This window comes from Mercenaria mercenaria, chromosome 6 (genome assembly GCF_021730395.1).
Source record: "Mercenaria mercenaria strain notata chromosome 6, MADL_Memer_1, whole genome shotgun sequence".
In the NCBI taxonomy this organism is placed as follows: Eukaryota; Metazoa; Mollusca; class Bivalvia; order Venerida; family Veneridae; genus Mercenaria; species Mercenaria mercenaria.
In genome coordinates, this window is record NC_069366.1 from 47,121,124 (window position 1) to 47,140,950 (window position 19,827).

The following is a 19,827-nucleotide window of genomic DNA, read 5'->3' on the forward strand; positions in this document are numbered from 1 at the left end:
AGGAGAGCCGGTCTTTCAATCTGTCAAGGTGGAAGATTAGATTACCATTAATGTATTTGCACGGCACTAAAATGCTTGTCTCGCGTTTGCTAGTTTTCTTTTGCGTCGCCTAAAGTGTTTTTCGCATTTCGTGTTTGCTAGTTAGCGCGAGTTGAATATGCAGAAAGTACGTCACCTTAATTAAATATAGATATATAAAAAATATTTAAACAAGAGCTGTCACTAATGGTGACAAATGCCCCCGCAGCACCTTGACCTTTTACCTGGTGAACCCAAAGTCAGTAGGGGTGGTGTACTCAATAAGTACTATCAGCATGTGAAGTTTGAAGGTCCTGGGTGAAGTGGTTCGCATGTAAAGTGCCTTCATGCAAAAAGTTAACGTTGGCCCCTGTGACCTTGACCTTTGACCCCAAAGTCAGTAGGGTTGGTGTACTCATAAAGTACTATCAGCATGTAAAGTTTGAAGGTCCTGGGTGAAGTGGTTCGCGAGTAAAGTGCCTTCATGCAAAAAGTTAACGTTGGCCTCTGTGACCTTGACCTTTGACCTGGTGACCCAAATGTCAGTAGGGGTGGTGTACTCAATAAGTACTATCAGCATATGAAGTTTTAAGGTCCTGGGTGCAGTGGTTCGCGAGTAACGTGCCTTCATGCAAAAAGTTAACGTTGGCCCCTGTGACCTTGACCTTTGACCTGGTGATCCCAAGGTCAGTAGGGGTGGTGTACTCAATAAGTACTATCAGCACGTGAAGGTTGAAGGTCCTGGGTGCAGTGGTTCGCGAGTAAAGTGCCTTCATGCAAAAAGTTAACGTTGGCCCCTGTGAACCTTGACCTTTGACCTGGTGACCCCAAAGTCAGTAGGGGTGGTGTACTCAATTAGTACTATCAGCATGTGAAGTTTAAAGGTCCTGGGTGCAGTGGTTCGCGAGTAAAGTGCCTTCATGCAAAAAGTTAACGTTGGCCCCTGTGACCTTGACCTTTGACCTGGTGACCCCAAAGTCAGTAGGGATGGTGTACTCAATAAGTACTATCAGCACGTGAAGTTTGAAGGTCCTGGGTGCAGTGGTTCGCGAGTAAAGTGCCTTCATGCAAAAAGTTAACGTTGTGACGAACGAACTAACTAACGAACGGACGGACGGACTAATATGCACCCCTTCGGGGGCATAAAAATATCAGCCCGTTGGTTATTTTAGAAAAATTAAAAAAAAATATATGAATCAACGTTGTTATATGATAAAACATGGTAAATATTATTCACCATAACAAAAGTGTTATTATTTTGTAAAATACTTACCTGTTTAACAAAGCGTTGCATCATTGATACTGATAAAATGATTATCTCGTTCAGGTAGTTCATATACATATTATGATATATGTTACTAAATGCAAATTTATACTAAAAATAGGTGAATCTAATTTTAGCCAACAATTGTAAACGTGATTTAATACACTTTACAGGGCGCGTTATGAAACTGTGTTATAGACAGCCGGTGTAATGAAGTATTTCGACCCCCATAGAATAATGACCCCCGGTCATTATTCTATAGAAAAAGTGACCCCCCGGTCATAGTATTATGACCTCCAGATCATAGTACTATGACTCCCCCACGTGAAGTAAACTGAACCTCACGAAGAATATTGACTCCCATAAAAAAACGACCCCGGTCATTTGGTCAAATTTAGTGATAACTCATGTATCTAAGGCCTAATTGCTGCATTTTATGCCCCCACTCGGGGGAGGCGGGGGGGGGGGGGGGGCATATAGATTTGCCCTTGTCCGTCCGTCCGTCCTTCCGTTTGACCATTAGCCCCAGATACCATCACTTGACACAGAAATCAGAGCATTCCGCAACGGGAAAAGGGATTCTTTTTCTAGACGCTGTATCTTGGTGTATACATTTTTTCAGGAAAATAACAATTCACAATACGTTCACAAAACACACCAGTGTCAATAATCCCTGCAAACTTCCGTATGAAATAATTCTTCAGAAGAAAACTGCACAAGAAACTGCTAGCATAGAACTTAGTATTAATAGAAGTTGCAATACTTAGCAGTGGCAGTAAAGTACGACAGCGGCAACAATAGAAAGTAGTAGTAGTAGTAGTAGTAGTAGTAGTAGTAGTAGTAGTGGCAGTGGTAGTGGCAGTTGCAGTAGTAGCAGCAGCAGCAGCAGCAGCAGCAGCAGCAGAGGAATAAGTGACAGCAACAACAGCAGCAGGAGAAGAAGAGGTAGATGTACAAGACGTATTAGTGGAAGCAGGTATAGTAGTATCAGTAGTAGCAGTTGTTGTAGTAGTAGTAGAAGTAGTAGTAGTAGTAGTAGAAGAAGAAGAAGTACATGTAGTAATAGCAATAGAAGTAGCGGCACCAGTAGTAGTAGTACAATCAAAATGTTAACTATTGGTAATAGAGGGTATTAGAGTTGTAGATCTAGTAAAATTGTCCGTTAGGTTTGGTGTGGATCACTTTTTAATAGATATTATCGTCGAAAGTCTTTTTAGGAGCCGGTGTTTTACACGGAAAGAGTAACTTTTTTAAATAGAATAATGTCCGGGAATCGATATTGTATGAGAATTCGAATGTAGTAATTTCGGCAGTGAGTATTTTACATGGAAGGAGTCACTTTTTCTATAGAATAATAACCGGGGTCGTTATTCTATGAGATTCGAAGGGAGTTATCTTTAGGGAGTCAGTATTTTACTTGGAGGGGGTCAGTTTTTCTATAGAATAATGACCGGGGGTCGTTATTCTATAGAGTTTTCAAAGGGAGTCAGTTTTTTATAAGGGGAGTCAATATTTTACAGGAAAGGAGTCACATTTTCTATAGAATAATGACCGGGGGTCGTTATTCTATGGGGGTCGAAATACTTCATTACACCGGCCCCATACCCAAACACTTTCGACGAACATCAGTAATCTTAGTACTTAGTTCTAATGATTTTAACATTTCCGTGGCACATTTTTTTCATTACTTTTAAAACCATTTAATATGAAGTTTTCAGGCAAATTCTGCTTGTCACCTATCAACAGCGAGGTATATGCAGTTAAACAACAGTACAAATCCGGACGTAGAATTTGCTTTTTATAAATGTTTACAAAAGAAAAAAAACATAGTTATTACAATTGGGCATGTCATTGTTCGGGCAGGCGGGCGAGATGAGTCAATCAGACTTGGTGTGTAGGTAGCTTTTTTCCGAAGTAAAGGACATGGTTGTATTTGAGGTCCCCAGGGTCACAAACAAGGTCACTGTTCAACTACCGCTCTATAACTTTAGTTTTGGTTTATTGTCACCAAACTAGACGTGTTAATAGCTTTTATTGAGACAAAGGGGTGGTTGCGTATTTGGGGTCACTGGGGTTCCAGTCAAGGTCACTGTTACTAAGAATAGAATAACGGTCTCCGCTCAATTAGTTAGGAATGAGATATAGTTGTGAAACTTGATGTGAATCGTATGGGCAACCCGAGACAAAGTTATCGTCATTAAAAATATAAGAAACGGTTTCCGCTCAGTATCTTCAGTTGAATAGTACGTTTCAACTGCATGGTTGCTAGCATTACGTATCGAAGTGTTAGATATCTGTCAAACGTTGAAAACCTGGTTTCATGTACTTATATCTGACAACGTTATCCAGAAACCCTTTTCGCAACTGTATTGTCTAGTTGTAGCTCTTTATACATTAAATTTCGTGCCCAAATAACTGCCCATATAATATATAAAGGGAAACAGGTAAAACAATAACCCAAGAACATAGCCGCCCATGCAGCACTCCATACGAAAATTGGGGTACGTGTACATGTATGCATACACATGCAGTCTGGCTGACATGTATATATAAACACAAACTGAATGCATTTACAAAATATAGAAGGAATAAATAGACACAAACATACATGAAGAAGGAACGCACCTGGGCACCGCCATGAAATGGTCTGTGGCCAAACCACCACTGGGTCGTCCACCTAGTTTACTGGCGCCAGACCTCACTCTTTAACCCTCACCAGGTGACTCCCTTACACATACAGTAACCACAGGGACATGTTGTAAAACATTAATATATATGCTCATGCAATCAATGTCTTTGCAGAAGCCAGAACATCAGGAGAAATACCATTACGGACACAATGAAATAGGGTAGGGGATAAATCTTCCATATCATCATTAAATATTCTGGAAATGTTTACTGTTGGTTTCATCAAAGTTGGGTTTGGAACAAATGTTGGATTTAAAGTAGTTTTTTCCCCTTGTTGGCTCGGTTTTTAATTTTTGTTGGGTAGAGATCCTGCAAAATGCTGTACTAGTCAGTCTTCAGTTTCATGGTAGACAGGACATGTTCGATTTCCAAATTCAATATCGGGGCAGTTCAAGTCGCCATAAAATGTAGTTTCTTTTAAACAGTTTTGATCTAATTTGACTAATGTGCCTAGATGACCCAGTTCCGTAATTTAACTTATATCCCATCAAGACAGTTGTTGACAACTTTAATAGCAGGCATGGGGGCGACAGCTTGGTAGAACCACCAACCTTCCATATGCTAGCTGGATGGCTTCCTCTTTTTCGGACTCGGTATTGCTGGGTAAGTGATTCGAAGTCAGCAAATTTGATCATTGGGACATGGTGGGCCTAAGTTTCAAAACTGATGTAGATTATATAAAGACAAATTTTCAGGTCAGATTTGAGGTATTAACAAGCAAATTCGATGAATTGGTATCCCCCGCCGAAAGGGTTTGTGGTGAGGAATGGCAAAAAGATATATCCGGCAAAAAGTTAAAGGATGTTAATAAGAAGCAAATATTTCATTAGTCAAAATCAATTTAACAGAAAACAAATGTTTAATTAAAGAGTACATAATAAATGTATACTTTGATCCTGACTTAAGAATTTATTTTGAATGGGATATGCTTACTGTAATAAGCTTAGCTTTTAAAATTAAATGCAGTTAACTGAAATGTGAGCTTGAAGTTTAACTGGAACGAAATATTGTCTTCGAGTGGTTTGGCACCAGGTGTTGCTGTTTAACATGTACATTTGAACTTAAAAGGACAGTTGTCCTTAAGAGAACACAGGTAAGATATCTTGAACATGGCTGAGGGCAAGGTTTGTGCAGTCACAACTTAATATGTTGAAGGTTTGAACATTTTAAAAAAAAAAAAGGAATGGAAATATATATATGTATATATATAGATATATGTATATATTTATTTTTTTTAGGGGGTGGGGGTGCAGGGGAACGGGAAAGGAAACAAAATTTCACATGTTGATTATAAATATTGATTGAAAATTAAAAATGAAAAAAAAAGGGGGTAAAAGGGTGAAGTTGGTGGTGGGGGGGGGGGGGAGCAGAGGATGCATATCAATGGTGGGCATGACTGGGTGAGAAGTGAGGTGGGGAATGGTACAACTTGGATGGTTTGAAAAAAATCTAAAATAAGAAATGAAAAAAAAAATGGGGGGGGGGGGGAGGGGGGTTGGGAGTGCGTGTTGGGAGGGGGGAGGGGGTGTGACCAAGGCAAGTGGGTGACCAGGTGTGGGTGCGCAACTTCACATGTTTATAATAAATGTTCACATAAAAGAATGAAAGAAATTTAATGAAATTCTGCCAAATGGTAAGTTTGTTATGTACAAATATGTGGATTTTTAGACAATTAAAGGGCAATAACTCTGAAGTTACAAAAGAAATCCGTACAAAATTGTCTGTGCACAACCACATTATAGTGCTCTAAATTCTGTTAAAGTTTCATAGTTCTAGGTCAAATATATCAAAAGTTAAGATGCAGAAATTGCCATATCTATATATAGTACCCTATATAGTTAACACTAGAAACTTCAAAGGGCCATAAATCTGGTGTTACTTGGGCAATCTGTCTGAAACTTGATGGGCCCCATAACCTCATAGTGGTGAACATGTATATGAAGTTTGTTTGAAAAAATCTAAAATAAGGATTTTTTTTTTTTTGGTGGGGGGGGGGGGGGGGGAGGGGGGAGGTGTGTGATCAAGGTAAGGGGGTGACCAGGTGTGGGTACACAACTTCACATGTTTACAATAAATGTTCATGGAAAAGAATGAAAGAAATTTAATGAAATTCTACCAAAAGGTAAGTTTGTTATGTACAAATATGTGGATTTTTATACAATTAAAGGGCAATAACTCTTAATTTACAAAATAAATCCGAATGAAATTGTGTGTACACAACCACATTATGGTGATCTAAATTCTGTTTAAGTTTCATAGTTCTAGGTCAAATATATCAAAAGTTATGATGCAGAAATTGCCATATTTATAGTACCCTATATAGTTCATACTAGAAACTTCTAAGGGCCATAACTCTGGTGTTACTTGGGCAATCTGACTGAAACTTGACGGGCCGCAAGAACTCATAGTGGTGAACATGTACATGAAGTTTTAAATAAATATTCTCAACCATTTCCTAGATATGGCTCCGGACGGACGGACAGAAAGACGGAAGGACGGACGGAAAGACGGACAACGCCAAAACTATATCCCTCCGACTTTCGTCGGGGGATAATAAGTTTTAATATGCCTGGACATTGTGACCTTGTCTTTTACCCATATATATCAAAGTTTTGAAGTTAACCCAGATTTCATAAAGATAAACATTCTGACAGCTTTCAAGCAGATAAGATAAAACAAGACTATTGCCCAGCAATTTAAGTTCCCTACATGAAGGGGTATTTGTCAAATGTGCTATCATAGGAAACATATCTTTTATATTGAACCCTACATAGTCTCCAAATAACCTACCATCTATAAGTCCGGTTTCATATGCTTAATCAATCTTTTGACAGACTGGGATAAAGGGAAACAGGAGGGCCATGATGGCCCTATATCGCTCACCTGAGTCTATTTAAACCATGTGCCCCCTGGGGCAGGGCCATTTTTAACCCCAGTTAACAAAGTTCTTCTCTGTATAAACCATGTGACCCCCAGGGCATGGCCATATTTGACCCTAGGGGGATAATTTGAACAATCTTATTAGAGGACCACTAGATGATGCTACATACCAAATATCAAAGCCCTAGGCCCTGTAGTTTTGGGCAAGAAGATTTTCAAAGTTTTTCCCTATATAAGTCTACATAAAACATGTGACCCCTGGGCGGGGCCATATTTGACCCTAGGGGAATAATTTGAAAAATCTTATTAGAGGACCACTAGATGATACTACATATTACCAAATATCAAAGCCCTAGGACCTATGGGTTTGGACAAGAAGATTTTTAAAGTTTTTCCTTTTGATTGCCGTGGCAACCAGAGTTCCGTATTCTTCTAACAATTTTTAAAGGAGACCATCCAAAGAACATCCCTGTGAAGTTTCATCAAAATTGTCCTGGTGGTTCAGGAGATGTTGTTTAAAGGAAAATGTTGACGACGACGGACAACCACTGACCACAATAGCCCACCCTTGAGCACTGCTCAGGTGAGCTAAAAGCAAAATTATCAGTATATTTTACATATTGCTTTCTATATATATCCCAGCTTTCCTGGAAAATAATCTCTTTACTTTTAAGTTACAACAGAATATACCATTTGTGACCAACAGGTCAGGCAGATGGTTGAATGGACACAACAAAATGTAGTGATGAAAAATAAGGCAAATTCAAGGACTGTAACTCTGATATTATAGAAGCAATCTTCCAATTGTCTACCTGACCAAGATCTTCTGGCCTTATTTATCACTTAAGAAATGTGGTCTCTAATGTGTTAACACTAAACTTGTTGACAAAGGATGATTACAACAGCTCCCCTTTTAAGCTTCTTATGCCGAGACAAGTTAATAATTCTTTGCCTCACCTACAATGCCCCCTATTACTGCTTGCAACAATTTATCTTTAACAAGTTTGTCACACTTCAACAAAGGTAGACTAAAATTGTAACTTTTTCAAGAGTTCTAATTTTGTATTCAACAGATAACAGGCCTTGGATTAAGTCAAAAAATGAAAATCCAGATAAGCAATTCAGAAACCAGTAAATGAGAAATTCTTACTTATCACAGGTCCAATCCAACTGTACAGATTTTGATTTCAAGGTATTTAAATTGTACATGAATGATAAAAGTTAATTTAAGTCTACACATACAACTGTGTATGACTCAAGCAGGTCATCAGTTATCCAAAACATTATTATCAGCTTTTATCAAGCTTTAAATAAATACAGGTGCATGTACTTTACACATGTAATATTCACTTTTATCTATTTTATTTTCAGCAACTTTTTCAGATATACAGTAAAACACCGCTCGCTCGAGGTCGCAAGGGGATGAGCAAAATGCTCTAGTTATCCATGGTTTCGAGCGACCCGAACATTGACCAACATAAGTAGAAAGTAGAATTCTGTTTTACCAATTGTCATCGGGATCATTTGCAGAGTATGATGCGTAATAATAACATATTTGTGACATTTTAAAAAAAAAACGTATTAAAAACGTTATCTATGATAGACGTTTCAATACGTATTTTGTAAATGGCACATATGAAGAAGCAACTAGGACTTTTATTTTCATTTATCAACAAGTGCATATCAAAATTATCGTCTCAATTTTATGAAAAGTCTATATCATTTCCTTCATTTTCATGCAAACAACTGCCGATCAAAGATTTCATAACGATCAATTATTGATTACTTACAACTTCTTTTCTGCGGGATCTTCTTGATCCCGCAGAAAAGAAGTTTTAAGTAATCAATAATTGATCGATACTTTTCTGCGGGATCTTCTTGATCCCGCAGAAAAGAAGTTTTAAGTAATCAATAATTGATCGATATTTGATCAATAGAACTTTTGTTCAACCTTTTATTAATAATTAATCTCATTAATCAGATCAAATATACCGACAAACAAACATTTAGGATAGTCGTGGAATAGACCACACAATTCTCACAGCGTGTGAAAATATTTAATTAACTGATACAGTCTGACCACCGGTGTGAAATTTTTTTACACCTCTGCTCGAGTTTGCCAGAAGAAGCAAATAGTAAATTAATACACAGGGACCAAGTATCATGCTCGAGCGATCGAGTTATCGATGCTCGACCCAGCCATGGTAATTTCACATAGAAAATATAAGGAAATCGGCCGGGATGTCATGAATTGCTAGAGCAAGCCTGGGTATTCAAGTCATCGATGCTCGAGCGAGCGGTGTTTCACTGTATAATATAAATAATTCAGTAGTTCTACGAAATATGTGCAACTGATCTTTTCCGGCCATGTGAAACTTTTTTTGTTAAACTCAAAGTTATGCAGTTTGTAGAATATTAAGAAGAAATTACTAGATTCCTAGATAAATAAGGGAAAACATCACTTCCCTGGCTATCTCTTAGTGTGTAATAATCATATACTGCTGTAATAGTTGAAATGCCAAGGCAAGTAACTTGAAATCACACCTTTCAGTAAATTTATTTAGAGAAACATTCTTATTAATCAATGATCACATTTCAAAATGTATATATATATAATTATAATATGTATCTTGATACAGAACAATGAGAATACAATGGTCACAAAATCAGTCATGTGCTGTCTTTCAAACTGCTAATATCTAATTTTGAAATGTAAACTAGAGAGTTGGTTCCCCAAAGTCATATGACACGTTCCTGGCCATATAAATTTTAAACAGATGCTTATTTACTAACAATGTGTATTTTTAATCACAAACAGCTACTCTTTTTTTTAACCCCTGAAATATATGAAAAATATCTTGTTTTTTTTTAAAATATAACTACATATTTATCAAACTGTATTTGATTTCTGTTAGCTAAAATTCTAAATTCTCATATCAAATAATATCTTATTGATGGTAACAAGTAAGACCTAAAAATAAGGATGAAAAAATATTTTACTGCTTATTTAAATTCAATTTCATCTTATACTCAAAAATGTATTTCAAAATCAAATTCATCTCCTCTTTTTCCCTTTTCCCTTCCCCTTTTTCTTCTGCTCTGTTCTTCTCTGAGCCCTACTGTCTTTCTTCAGTCTGCCATCTACCACTTTAAAAGGTCCCTTAACACCTTGTGGCCGACTGACCTTTTTCCCAGCTAAGCCTCTCTTTGACACTACGTATGTGACCTCTTTTTTCTTAGAGTTCAACAGTCCAGCCTTCTTGTACACCTGTTTTATCTGTTGCCACTTTTCCCTATCAGTAACTTCTTCAGTGTCATTTATAGCATCTGCCTTCTTTCTGGCCTTTTCCAGTCTTTTCATTTGTTTTCTCTTTTTACGAGCCTTAGCTTCTGCAATCTTCTTTATTGGATTAGCATCTACCGCTTTCATTTTCATTTTGTATTCCTGCACTTCTCCTTTAGTGACTGGCATTGGGATACGATGGTGCTTCTTTTCATCCTTAGCAAACCAGTCTGGAAGATTCGTATCGTTAAACATGTACCTATGGTAACCACTTTCAATTATTTCCCTTCTTCGTTTTCTTGAAGATACCAGAGCAGAACCTATTGCTAGACCATGTATATCCAACTTAATAGCAGATTTTTCTTCTAATGGAACTTCCTCAAAATCAGTACTTTTGGTTGATTTCTTTGCTTTGTCTTTATTTTCTTTAATTGCTTTTTTCTGTTGTTTATAGAACTCTTTAGTATCATAATCACTGTCTGAATCTGTGCCACTTCCATCTGATTCACTACTCGATTCTGTATCACTATCATCACCGGAATCCATCTCAACAGCACTGTCTTTTTCATCAGTTACTTTCTCATTCTCCATTTTAGTCTGTTGAATGTCTTTTACCTTTTCTTCTGGTATTATCATATCGTCATCATCCATTCCTTTTATGATACCACCTTTCTCTTTATATGCCTTAGCCATCTGCTCAATTTCAACATCTTCATCCTCATCATCATCTAATCCAGCAAATGCATCTTTGCCAAACCAAGAGTCAGTTTTAGCTTTTTTCCCTGGTCTACCTACCAACAAAGGATTTAAATCATCAATTTCTGCCTCATCTAATGAAATATCATCATCCTCTTCGTTGGCATTATCTGAATCCATGTCTTGATCCTCATCATTATTGTTCTGATCCTCCTCCTCCTCATCATCATCTTGATCAGAGCCTTCACCTGGTAGCTGATATTCTTTCACACCATCTCTATCCCAAGTTACTTTAGTTTTCTTCTTTGGTATCTCAACTTCTTCCTCCTCTTCATCCATATCACTCAATTTTCCCTCTTCAACCTCTTCCAACTGACGTTTACTTTTTATTCTACCTAAATCAAACAATTCTCTGTCCTCTGACATATCAAGCTTGTCTCCAGGAAGGACTAGTTTCATGTCCATCTTACGCTGTAATCTTGCACGTTCTCTGCGGGTTTTCTTAATTTTCCGTTTTAAAGCTTTCTTTTCCTCACCTTCAAGCTCATTCAATTGCTCTTCAAGAGCTGCTAAATCATCTTCACTGTTTTTCTCTGGCTCATTGTCCTCTATTTCCTTTTCATCTAGCATTTTTTCTTTTCTCTCATTATCAATTTCCTTCTTCAATTTTTTACGCCAATTTATTACCAGTCTGATTTCTCGTTTACCAAGAACTTTGATATCTTTAAGGCATTCTTTTATCTCTGCTGTGGTGGAGGCATGATTTTCAATTTGCTTGTCATCAAATTTTATTTCAGAAGCATCCGCAAGCAGTTCCAGATAGTTGTCACTTTCTATAAAATCACTGACATTTAGGGTATGAAATAAGGTGTAGTCCCCTTCTGGATAGCCGTCTCTGTGGCGCGTTTGTTTCTCTGGGTGGATCAAATTTATGGACTGTGTTGGTGCATCTTCTATTTCCTTGAAAACTGACTTTGAATCTAAAAACTTTGGATCGATTCTGTCGGGTGCCAGATAATTCTGACAGACGACGAATATTTCCGCAGATTCGTTTCTTGAAGCCTGTGGTTTTGTAGCGTGGACATTCTTAAACAGCTGCTGGAAGACCCAGAGTAAGGAGTTGTAGTCCTTTGACCTGAAAACCTTTGTGATGAACCAGCCACCTTTTCTCAGGAACTCAGTAGCAAGCCTCAATGCTTGGAGTGTGAGATGTGCCTACAAAACATTAAATATTCTATTATTATTTTATGGAGCACTATTAACCTTATAAACAGTAAATAGTAACCATTGCTATGAGCATCTCTCAAAGAAAATTCTACCTCAATTTCAAAAGCAGATATTGTCTTTCACCTAGAGAAATGTCTTAAGTAAATATAAGTCACCAAAACAGCCTCGGATCTACAAAAAATTAACAGTCTTCCCTGTGAAATGCACTGTAGCCGTTAATACTGGCTGAAAAATACAACTTTCTCCCTTTCTTTCACCTAATACATCCAAACGCCAGTAACATGAATATTTTTACCATGTAAATAGAAATCACAGAAACTATGATTATAATCAAGTGTGCAGCAAGGCAATGACTTTCAGCAAACATTTCAAAATGCCTTGTTATACGTAGCTAACTGGTCAATACAACAAGTTTACTTATTTGCAAATGTATATCTTTATACATCTTTACAAGTCTTAATTACTGTGAATCATTAACTTCATGCGGATGAAATTTCGTGGTTTTTGGCCAAAATACTGTTCAATGAAATCACAGACTCTGAAGGTAGAAGAATTGAAATTTTAATCATTTGCTAAGATTTAAATCTGCGTATTGAAACAGTTGCAACAATTAGTCCCAAACATCACAGAAAGCTCATTTTAATTTACAATTGTGCAGATAAAGTTCATTGCAACAGTATAATTCTGTTTTACTTGAGAACAGACTATTGAAAGGGTAGGCTCTGCAACCCAGAAAATACAGCTGCATTACTTTTTCAAAACTGAAAATGAAACCCAAGCTTCACCGACTGGTTTCAAATTATATAAGTTACGTTACCTGTTGAAATGCATCATGGACCCAGTTTTTGCCCACATTTGGAGCACCATCATTGAGAACACAGTCAGCTTTCCATGTCTGAAGTTCCTTCCGTAGGTCCTGTCGACATTTCTCTGTGGTGATATCATCTATCAAGGTCTTACAGTTTCTAATTGGCTTAATTGGTACCAAGTCAACGCCAACAATCAAACTGGAGACCGGACAGTTTTCACTGCACACCTAGAAATCAATAATAGAGAAGTGTAATTACACATTCTTATGGGAGATTGTAAGTATACATACTACAAGCAGGAAATTAATTTTTTTGGCCAAAAGTGTGAGTATGAATATCATAGCATTAAACAATATACAGCATCTGACAAAAGCTTCAAGGTTCCTTTTTACTAAAGTTACATAGTTTGAGATGAGGAAAATTTGTTTAGTATTGCATTATGCCCATAATAGTTAGACAAACTGTCAATAATGTAATAATGGTGCTCTAAAGACAAAAAGTACAAATATGTAAATAAACAAGAGCTGTCACAGGAGACAGCGCGCTCAACTATTTCGATGCTGGATAGTGAAACTGGGTACATCTGAGGAAACTAGAGCTGTCACTGGAGTGTTTAATGACTCCAGTTGTGGATGAAGATATTGCACAATAGCCTGTGTCTATGTCAAAAATATCAACTTAAAGTAATAAGAGAGGTAAAGATAAAATGTATCAAAACATTATATAAGTATATATCCTAAGCAAAAAGGGGCATAATTCATTAAATATTGGTGCCAGAGTTATGCAGCTTGTGTCATATGGTGTGGGTGATGATGTTGAACAACTATTTTAAGTTTGAATCAAATACATTCAGTAATAACAGAGACAGAGTGAAAGTGCATCAAAACTTTAACCTAAAATTCTAAGTAAAAAGGGGAAATAATTCATGAAAAATTGGTCCCAGAGTTATGCACCTTGTGTCATATGATAAGGGTAATGATGTTGAACAATTGTTTAAGTTTGAATCAGATTCATTTCAGTAATAACAGAGATAGAGTGAAAGTGCATAAAACTTTAACCTGAAATTCAAAGTAAAAAGGGGAATAATTCATGAAAAATTGTGCCAGAGTTATGCATCTTGTGTCATATGATGTGGGTGATGATGCTGAACAACTATTTTAAGTTTTAATCAAATCCATTCAGTAATAACAGAGGTAGAGTGAAAGTGCATCAAAACTTTAACCTGAAATTCTAAGTAAAAAGGGGGAATAATTCAAGAAAAAATCGTGCCAGAGTTATACACCTTGTGTCATATGATGTGGGTGATGATGTTGAACAACTATTTTAAGTTTGAATCAAATCCATTCAGTAATAACAGAGATAGAGTGAAAGTGCATCAAAACTTTAACCTGAAAATCTAAGTGAAAAGGGGGGATAATTCATGAAATATTGGTGCCAGAGTTATGGCTCTTATATCAGATGATGTGGGTGATGATGAGGTATAAGTATTTCAAGTTTGAATCAAATCCATCAAGTAATTACAGAGAAAAGTTGAAAAAAGCGAAAGTGCACCAAAACTTTAACCAAGGTGGGGACATGGAAAGACGCCGACGCCGGGGCGAGTAGGATAGCTCTCCTTATACTTCGTATAGTCGAGCTAAAAATTATATGTGTACCTCACTACAAAGAACATTGTTAATAACTATTCATAATTTGTTACATTAAATATAAATATTCATAATTAATTGTATCTCACCAAACTTTAACAAAAACAGTACAGTATGTGACTGCTGATGACTATGTTTTCAAATTTATAAATCCTCAACCATTCTCAATGTCTGCATTTTGAGTCTTAACAGTACCGACATTGGAATAAGGCCCTTTCTTTAAGGGTATAAAGCAACAAAATCTTCAAAAATGAGATTTTTTTTTTTCATTTTTCATCCCAGTATGTACATGTATACCAAAAAGTCTTAACATTTGCAACAGAGTTACAAACTTGCAACCAATACCACAACAACAATCTTATTTCTTTACAAACCTGAAGCCAACCACCTGGGGCAGCACAAAGATCAATGACCACTTTTGAGCTCTGAAGAAACTCAAACTTTCTGTTTAACTGTATAAGCTTGAAAGCTGAACGGGCTCTGAAACCACTTTCCTTTGCTAACTGGTAGAACTTGTCTCGACGTTGTTTACCTACTTTCTTCTTATTTCCCATACTGGATCAAAACTGAAATAGAAATACATGCAACAGGAAACAACTGTAATCCAAAATGCAGTTTCTGGTAGTGATAGTGACCATGGTGACTAAATAGTTAAAAATACCTAGCTGTGGTCATGATAACCAACAGGGCTTTTTCTAGGGCTTTTAGGAAGAAGGCCCCTGGTCAACTTGGGAACTTTTTCACGTGGTAATTTGTCAAATTGGGAAAAAAAATATCGACAAATCAAGTAAATTGTGAATTTTTAATAGAATTTTTTTTAAGTTTTACTGGTAGACATTCCGATGAATAACAAAGTTAAAGTATCCCCTGAAATTTAGAGAATTTATATTTCAGAAGTTGCTGAATCTTGACAGGCCTTGCAAAAACAGAACAACTTTTCAATTATCATCCTTAAACTTACATGGTAAGTTCTCACCACAATTAAAAACCGAATTCTCCAAAAAGTAGAGAGTGTCACTGTGTGTGTCTTTGGGAGAAAAAAAACTGTATCGCGAAAATATGTGAATTTGATCTTACTAGTGTCAGAAAAGTTATCAAACTACTGTGATTAAGGTCTGAATTCAGCTTAGCATTTGTTTACAGGTAAATATATTGCTGCCTTATAAATTCGTTACACTATTCATAAACAAACTGATTATTGGACACCTAGAAAAACCTTAGAGGGCAGGCTAGGCATCCCATCGTCATCCAGTAACAGGACGGCTAGAACGCAGGCTAAGCGTCTGGTTACCGGATGGCTAGGCACTTCCTTCTGCGTTTAAGCGCAAGGTATTTCACAGTTAAGACTACATCTACATCAGTACAACCAACAATCGCTTTCCGATTATGACTGGTCGGCGCTGTCAGAGAAACAGTTGTTAGAGAAATTTAATATGTTACAGTATTAAAAGTAAAAGATATAAGGACAGTATGCTACATGTACAGTCAAAATAGGACTGAATGGAAGAATTACATAGGGACCACTGCCAGCCTCTCTGTAAAGATATTGAGGCTGGGGCTAGCTTTGACTGATGTGGGGAGGGAGTTCCAGAGATGGATGGTTCTAGGGAAATAAGAGTTAGCAAAGTATTGAGTGCTGGAATGAGGGATCAAGTAGTTAAGATTTCTAATGGGGGTCAGGTAACCTTGGTCGGCGACGGTCTGGGTCCTTATTTTGTAAAACAAAAGTAGTGAACAGTTTAACCTGCGATACTGGAGAGTTTTCCATTCTAGGGATTTCAACATTTCAGTTACACTACTTGTGTAGTTGTAATCAAATGTTCATTACATACCTAGCTGCTGACTTTTGGACCCGTTCAAGTTTATGGGTGAGAGATTTCTGCCAGGGATGCCACACACTTGAACAGTAATCTAACTGGGAACGGACGTAGGTGGTGTATGCTGCTTGTTTGACCTTTATGTAATCTGTCTTGACATTTCTCTGAATAAATCAAATGGAAGTGGTTGCCTTAGAGGTTATGTTTTCTACATGTTGTGACCAGTTCAAACCATTGGAGATAGTTATTCCTAGTCTAGATCATACTTAGCTGATGAGGTGGACTTTAACTCTGTGATAAATAATGGACTTCTCTTCCTACTTACTCTAAGGACTTCACAATTATCAGGGTTAAATTCCATTTGCCAGACTCTTTCCCATGTTTCTTACTTATAAATGCAGATCTTCTTGAAGGGATAGGCAATCACTATTTGATTTAATTGTAAGGTAGACAATGGTGTCATCTGCAAACATTCGGCTTTTACATTTGACTGAGTCTGGCAAGTCGTTAATATATACCAAGAAAAGACAGGGCCCCAAGGAAAGACCCCAGTGGAACTCCAGACAGGACTGGAAGTTCATTGGACAAGTGACCTTCAACAGTGACCTTCTGAGTACCATTAGAAAAAAAGGATTTGACACACTTAGTTATTTGGGAGCTAACGCCTAGAGATTGTAACTTGTAGATTAACCTCAGATGGTTGACTTTGCCAAATGCCTTAGAAAAATCCATTAATGTTGGCCTTGTTCTAAGTTGTTATAAAGTTGAGTTTCGCAACTATGACCTGACCTAAAACCATGTTGGAACTGGCTGATAATGTTGTGTTTATCAAAGAAGGACGTAAGATTTGAGACCACGATGTGCTCAAGGAGTTTGGATGCTATACAGGTCAGAGAGATTGGTCGATAGTTGCTGAGTTTTGATTTGAGACCTTTTTTAAAAACTGGTGCAACTGTTGCCTTTTTCCAGTCTTTAGGGACAATGCCTGTATTTAGGGATAAATTGAAGATGTGACAGAGGACAGGAGCGATTTCCTGATGAAGTTCCTTAAGAACTGGGGGGATATTTCATCTGGCCCCGATGCTTTTTGTGGAGATAGGCCAAGAAGTTTGTCAACACCCCTGGAGTTATATTTATTTGATCCATTAGGGAAGAAGGGGATGTTAACAGTTTGGAGCATAAATGTTTAAGGCTTAGGGGCTTAGGTTGAGAGAAGACTGATTCAAATTGTTTATTAAGGATATTTGCTTAGGTGACAGAATCAGTGTGGGTCATGCCATCTGATTTGAGTGGGGCTATGCAGACATTTTCTTTTTTGTTATGTTTTATGTAGCTATAAAATTTCTTATTCCTACCAGGTTGGGAATCATGGCTAAAGATGACATTTTCCATGTATGACCAATATGAGGCTCTTATTTGCCTAAATTTTTGTATATTACACAGACTTCTTTATTGATAGCATCAATATAATTGCTTAAGATATTAAATCAACAGGCATTAAACAGATATTAAAACAGCAGCATAAAAAGAAGGTAATATTACATAGACTCATTCCAGCTTTCAATCAATTAATTTATAAATTACTTGCAGAACAAATAATTAAATCAAAAGAATTAATGCACAGAAAACTTGCATACGTTAAATACTTTATTGTTATACATTAATTCTGTGTTTCTAACTTTTCATATCACGTTTGTAGTTCAATAAGACACAAAAGGTATTCAACATAATAATTACAGACCATCGAAATGGATGCTGTTACAGGTTGTTAACTTATCAAACTCAAACGGTAGCATGATGCTACAAATTGTCTAATAATGAAACTTGAACATGTTGAAAGCAAAACATTTCACCTATTTTTACATATAAGTATGGTTCGTTGTATGGATATCAAAAATAATCAGCACGACTTTCCTTGCATGATCGTTGTGCGTATAACAAAAAATATCTTTCAATCCTGGTTGTCTCCAACTTCTTGATTGTCCGAATACTGCTCTACTTATTTGTCAATTTTATTTTTACTGGAGATTTTCTCAATCTGGTGAGCAACAGAGGATTGTTTTCTATGAAATGAGGTATTAAATTATACATATAATACAGCAATTACTACTGAAATCATTTGTTTACCTGATAAAATCGAACTTTAAATGGTCAGATTTCACACGTGTGTGCAACCGGAAGAAGTGATTTTTTCTAATAAAGGGGAGTAACTGTGTCAATCACTGCAATTCTATCATATCTCTTATATAGATATCGAAAATAAAAAGGCCTACATAATTTAGCTGTTATACATTATACGAATCAAGTATCCAGGGGCGTAGGGACGATTTTAGCATTGGAGCGGCGGAGGGGTTTGGTTCTTTGAGGGGGATACCCCCTCCCATCAACGGGGTCCGGGTGGCCCCGGGAAAATTTTGCTTATAGCTAGAGTAAATGGTGCAATCTGGCGACTTCTTGGACTGCTCAGTAGCTGTTTTTTTTTTAAATATGAATGGATTCCGTAATTTAAAACATTTAACACATAACACATTACACATAAGCATACTGACAGATCCCAAATGCACAGCAGACCTAACATAATCGTATATTTTACAATAAATATTCATCTCATAACAGTGAATCCATGGAAATACGCTGAACCATTGAGGGTTGATTAAACGGAGTTAAGGGTTCTTTTTACCGAATGATCGCTTTGGAAACGCGAAATTGCGAGGCTGATTGGGCTTTTCCATTTTTATGTAGAAAGTGTAATACTTGTTTAATGTTATTAATGTTACTAGATCTGAAAAATCTATGAGGATGTTTCTACATTTGATGCTTTGAATTTAATCATTATGATTTGTTTCTTTATGATTGGTTTCTTTGATATTTCAAACAATATGTTTAAGTGTCAAAAATATTTAATTGAAAAGACATTTAAAGATGCCGATTTGCGTTTGTGTTTTACTTTGTCGGCATAATTTGAGACACAACATTAATTGCAAGTGTCTATAATCTTTTCTGTAGTAAGCAATTAAATACGATTAACTTTCATTAATTAATGTATCGCCTATAATCCGAGTCTGCCGTCGTGAAAATACAGCGACATTGGTCGTTGCGGATTATCGATTTTGTACAATACCCTGTCACCAAGGTGATCTAGCAAGGTGTCAGCGATATGACAAGATTCTGTGTTCAGAAATTGTGTAAGTTTGTCATAATAATATTGCGGAATATAAGAATGTAGCTAAACATATTCATTTTTTTCTGTATTCTGTATTATTTGATACATTATTTTCTTAAAATGTTGAAAATGTCCGATTTTTATAAATGAAAACTACATATAAATGTATAAATGTGATTTTGAATATAAAACAAGCAATTTATTGATAACTTTTAAATATTATTTTGATATGAAATGGATTAATTATGAACGCTTAACTTACAGTGTTTTTTTTTCTAAAAGTTTGGAGCATCGCTACGCCGCTATTAAAATCAAATGTCATTTAAAACGGTTATT

The 19,827-nt window shown here is 36.6% G+C and overlaps 2 protein-coding genes across 3 annotated transcripts in view; both read right to left on the reverse strand.

Moving 5' to 3' along the window:
• The window catches only part of LOC123548995 (uncharacterized), a 37,905-nt gene extending 29,758 nt beyond the window's left edge, over window positions 1-8,147 (reverse strand). The window contains exon 1 of one of the 2 annotated variants that reach the window (XM_045336727.2): window positions 8,001-8,147. The gene's annotated coding sequence lies outside the window, so the exon portion shown is untranslated. The remainder of the gene's footprint in view (window positions 1-8,000) is intronic. The other variant, XM_045336728.2, reaches the window with a different exon arrangement.
• Window positions 8,148-9,391: 1,244 nt separating this feature from the next.
• LOC123548994 (pre-rRNA 2'-O-ribose RNA methyltransferase FTSJ3-like) lies at window positions 9,392-18,529 on the reverse strand. Its single transcript, XM_053545766.1, has 4 exons — window positions 18,456-18,529; window positions 14,886-15,077; window positions 12,874-13,092; window positions 9,392-12,044 (listed from the first exon to the last, which is right to left on the reverse strand). Exons 2-4 carry the CDS (start codon window positions 15,063-15,065, stop codon window positions 9,906-9,908), a joined length of 2,538 nt encoding a protein of 845 aa, XP_053401741.1. The 5' UTR covers window positions 15,066-15,077; window positions 18,456-18,529; the 3' UTR covers window positions 9,392-9,905.
• Window positions 18,530-19,827: the final 1,298 nt, after the last annotated feature.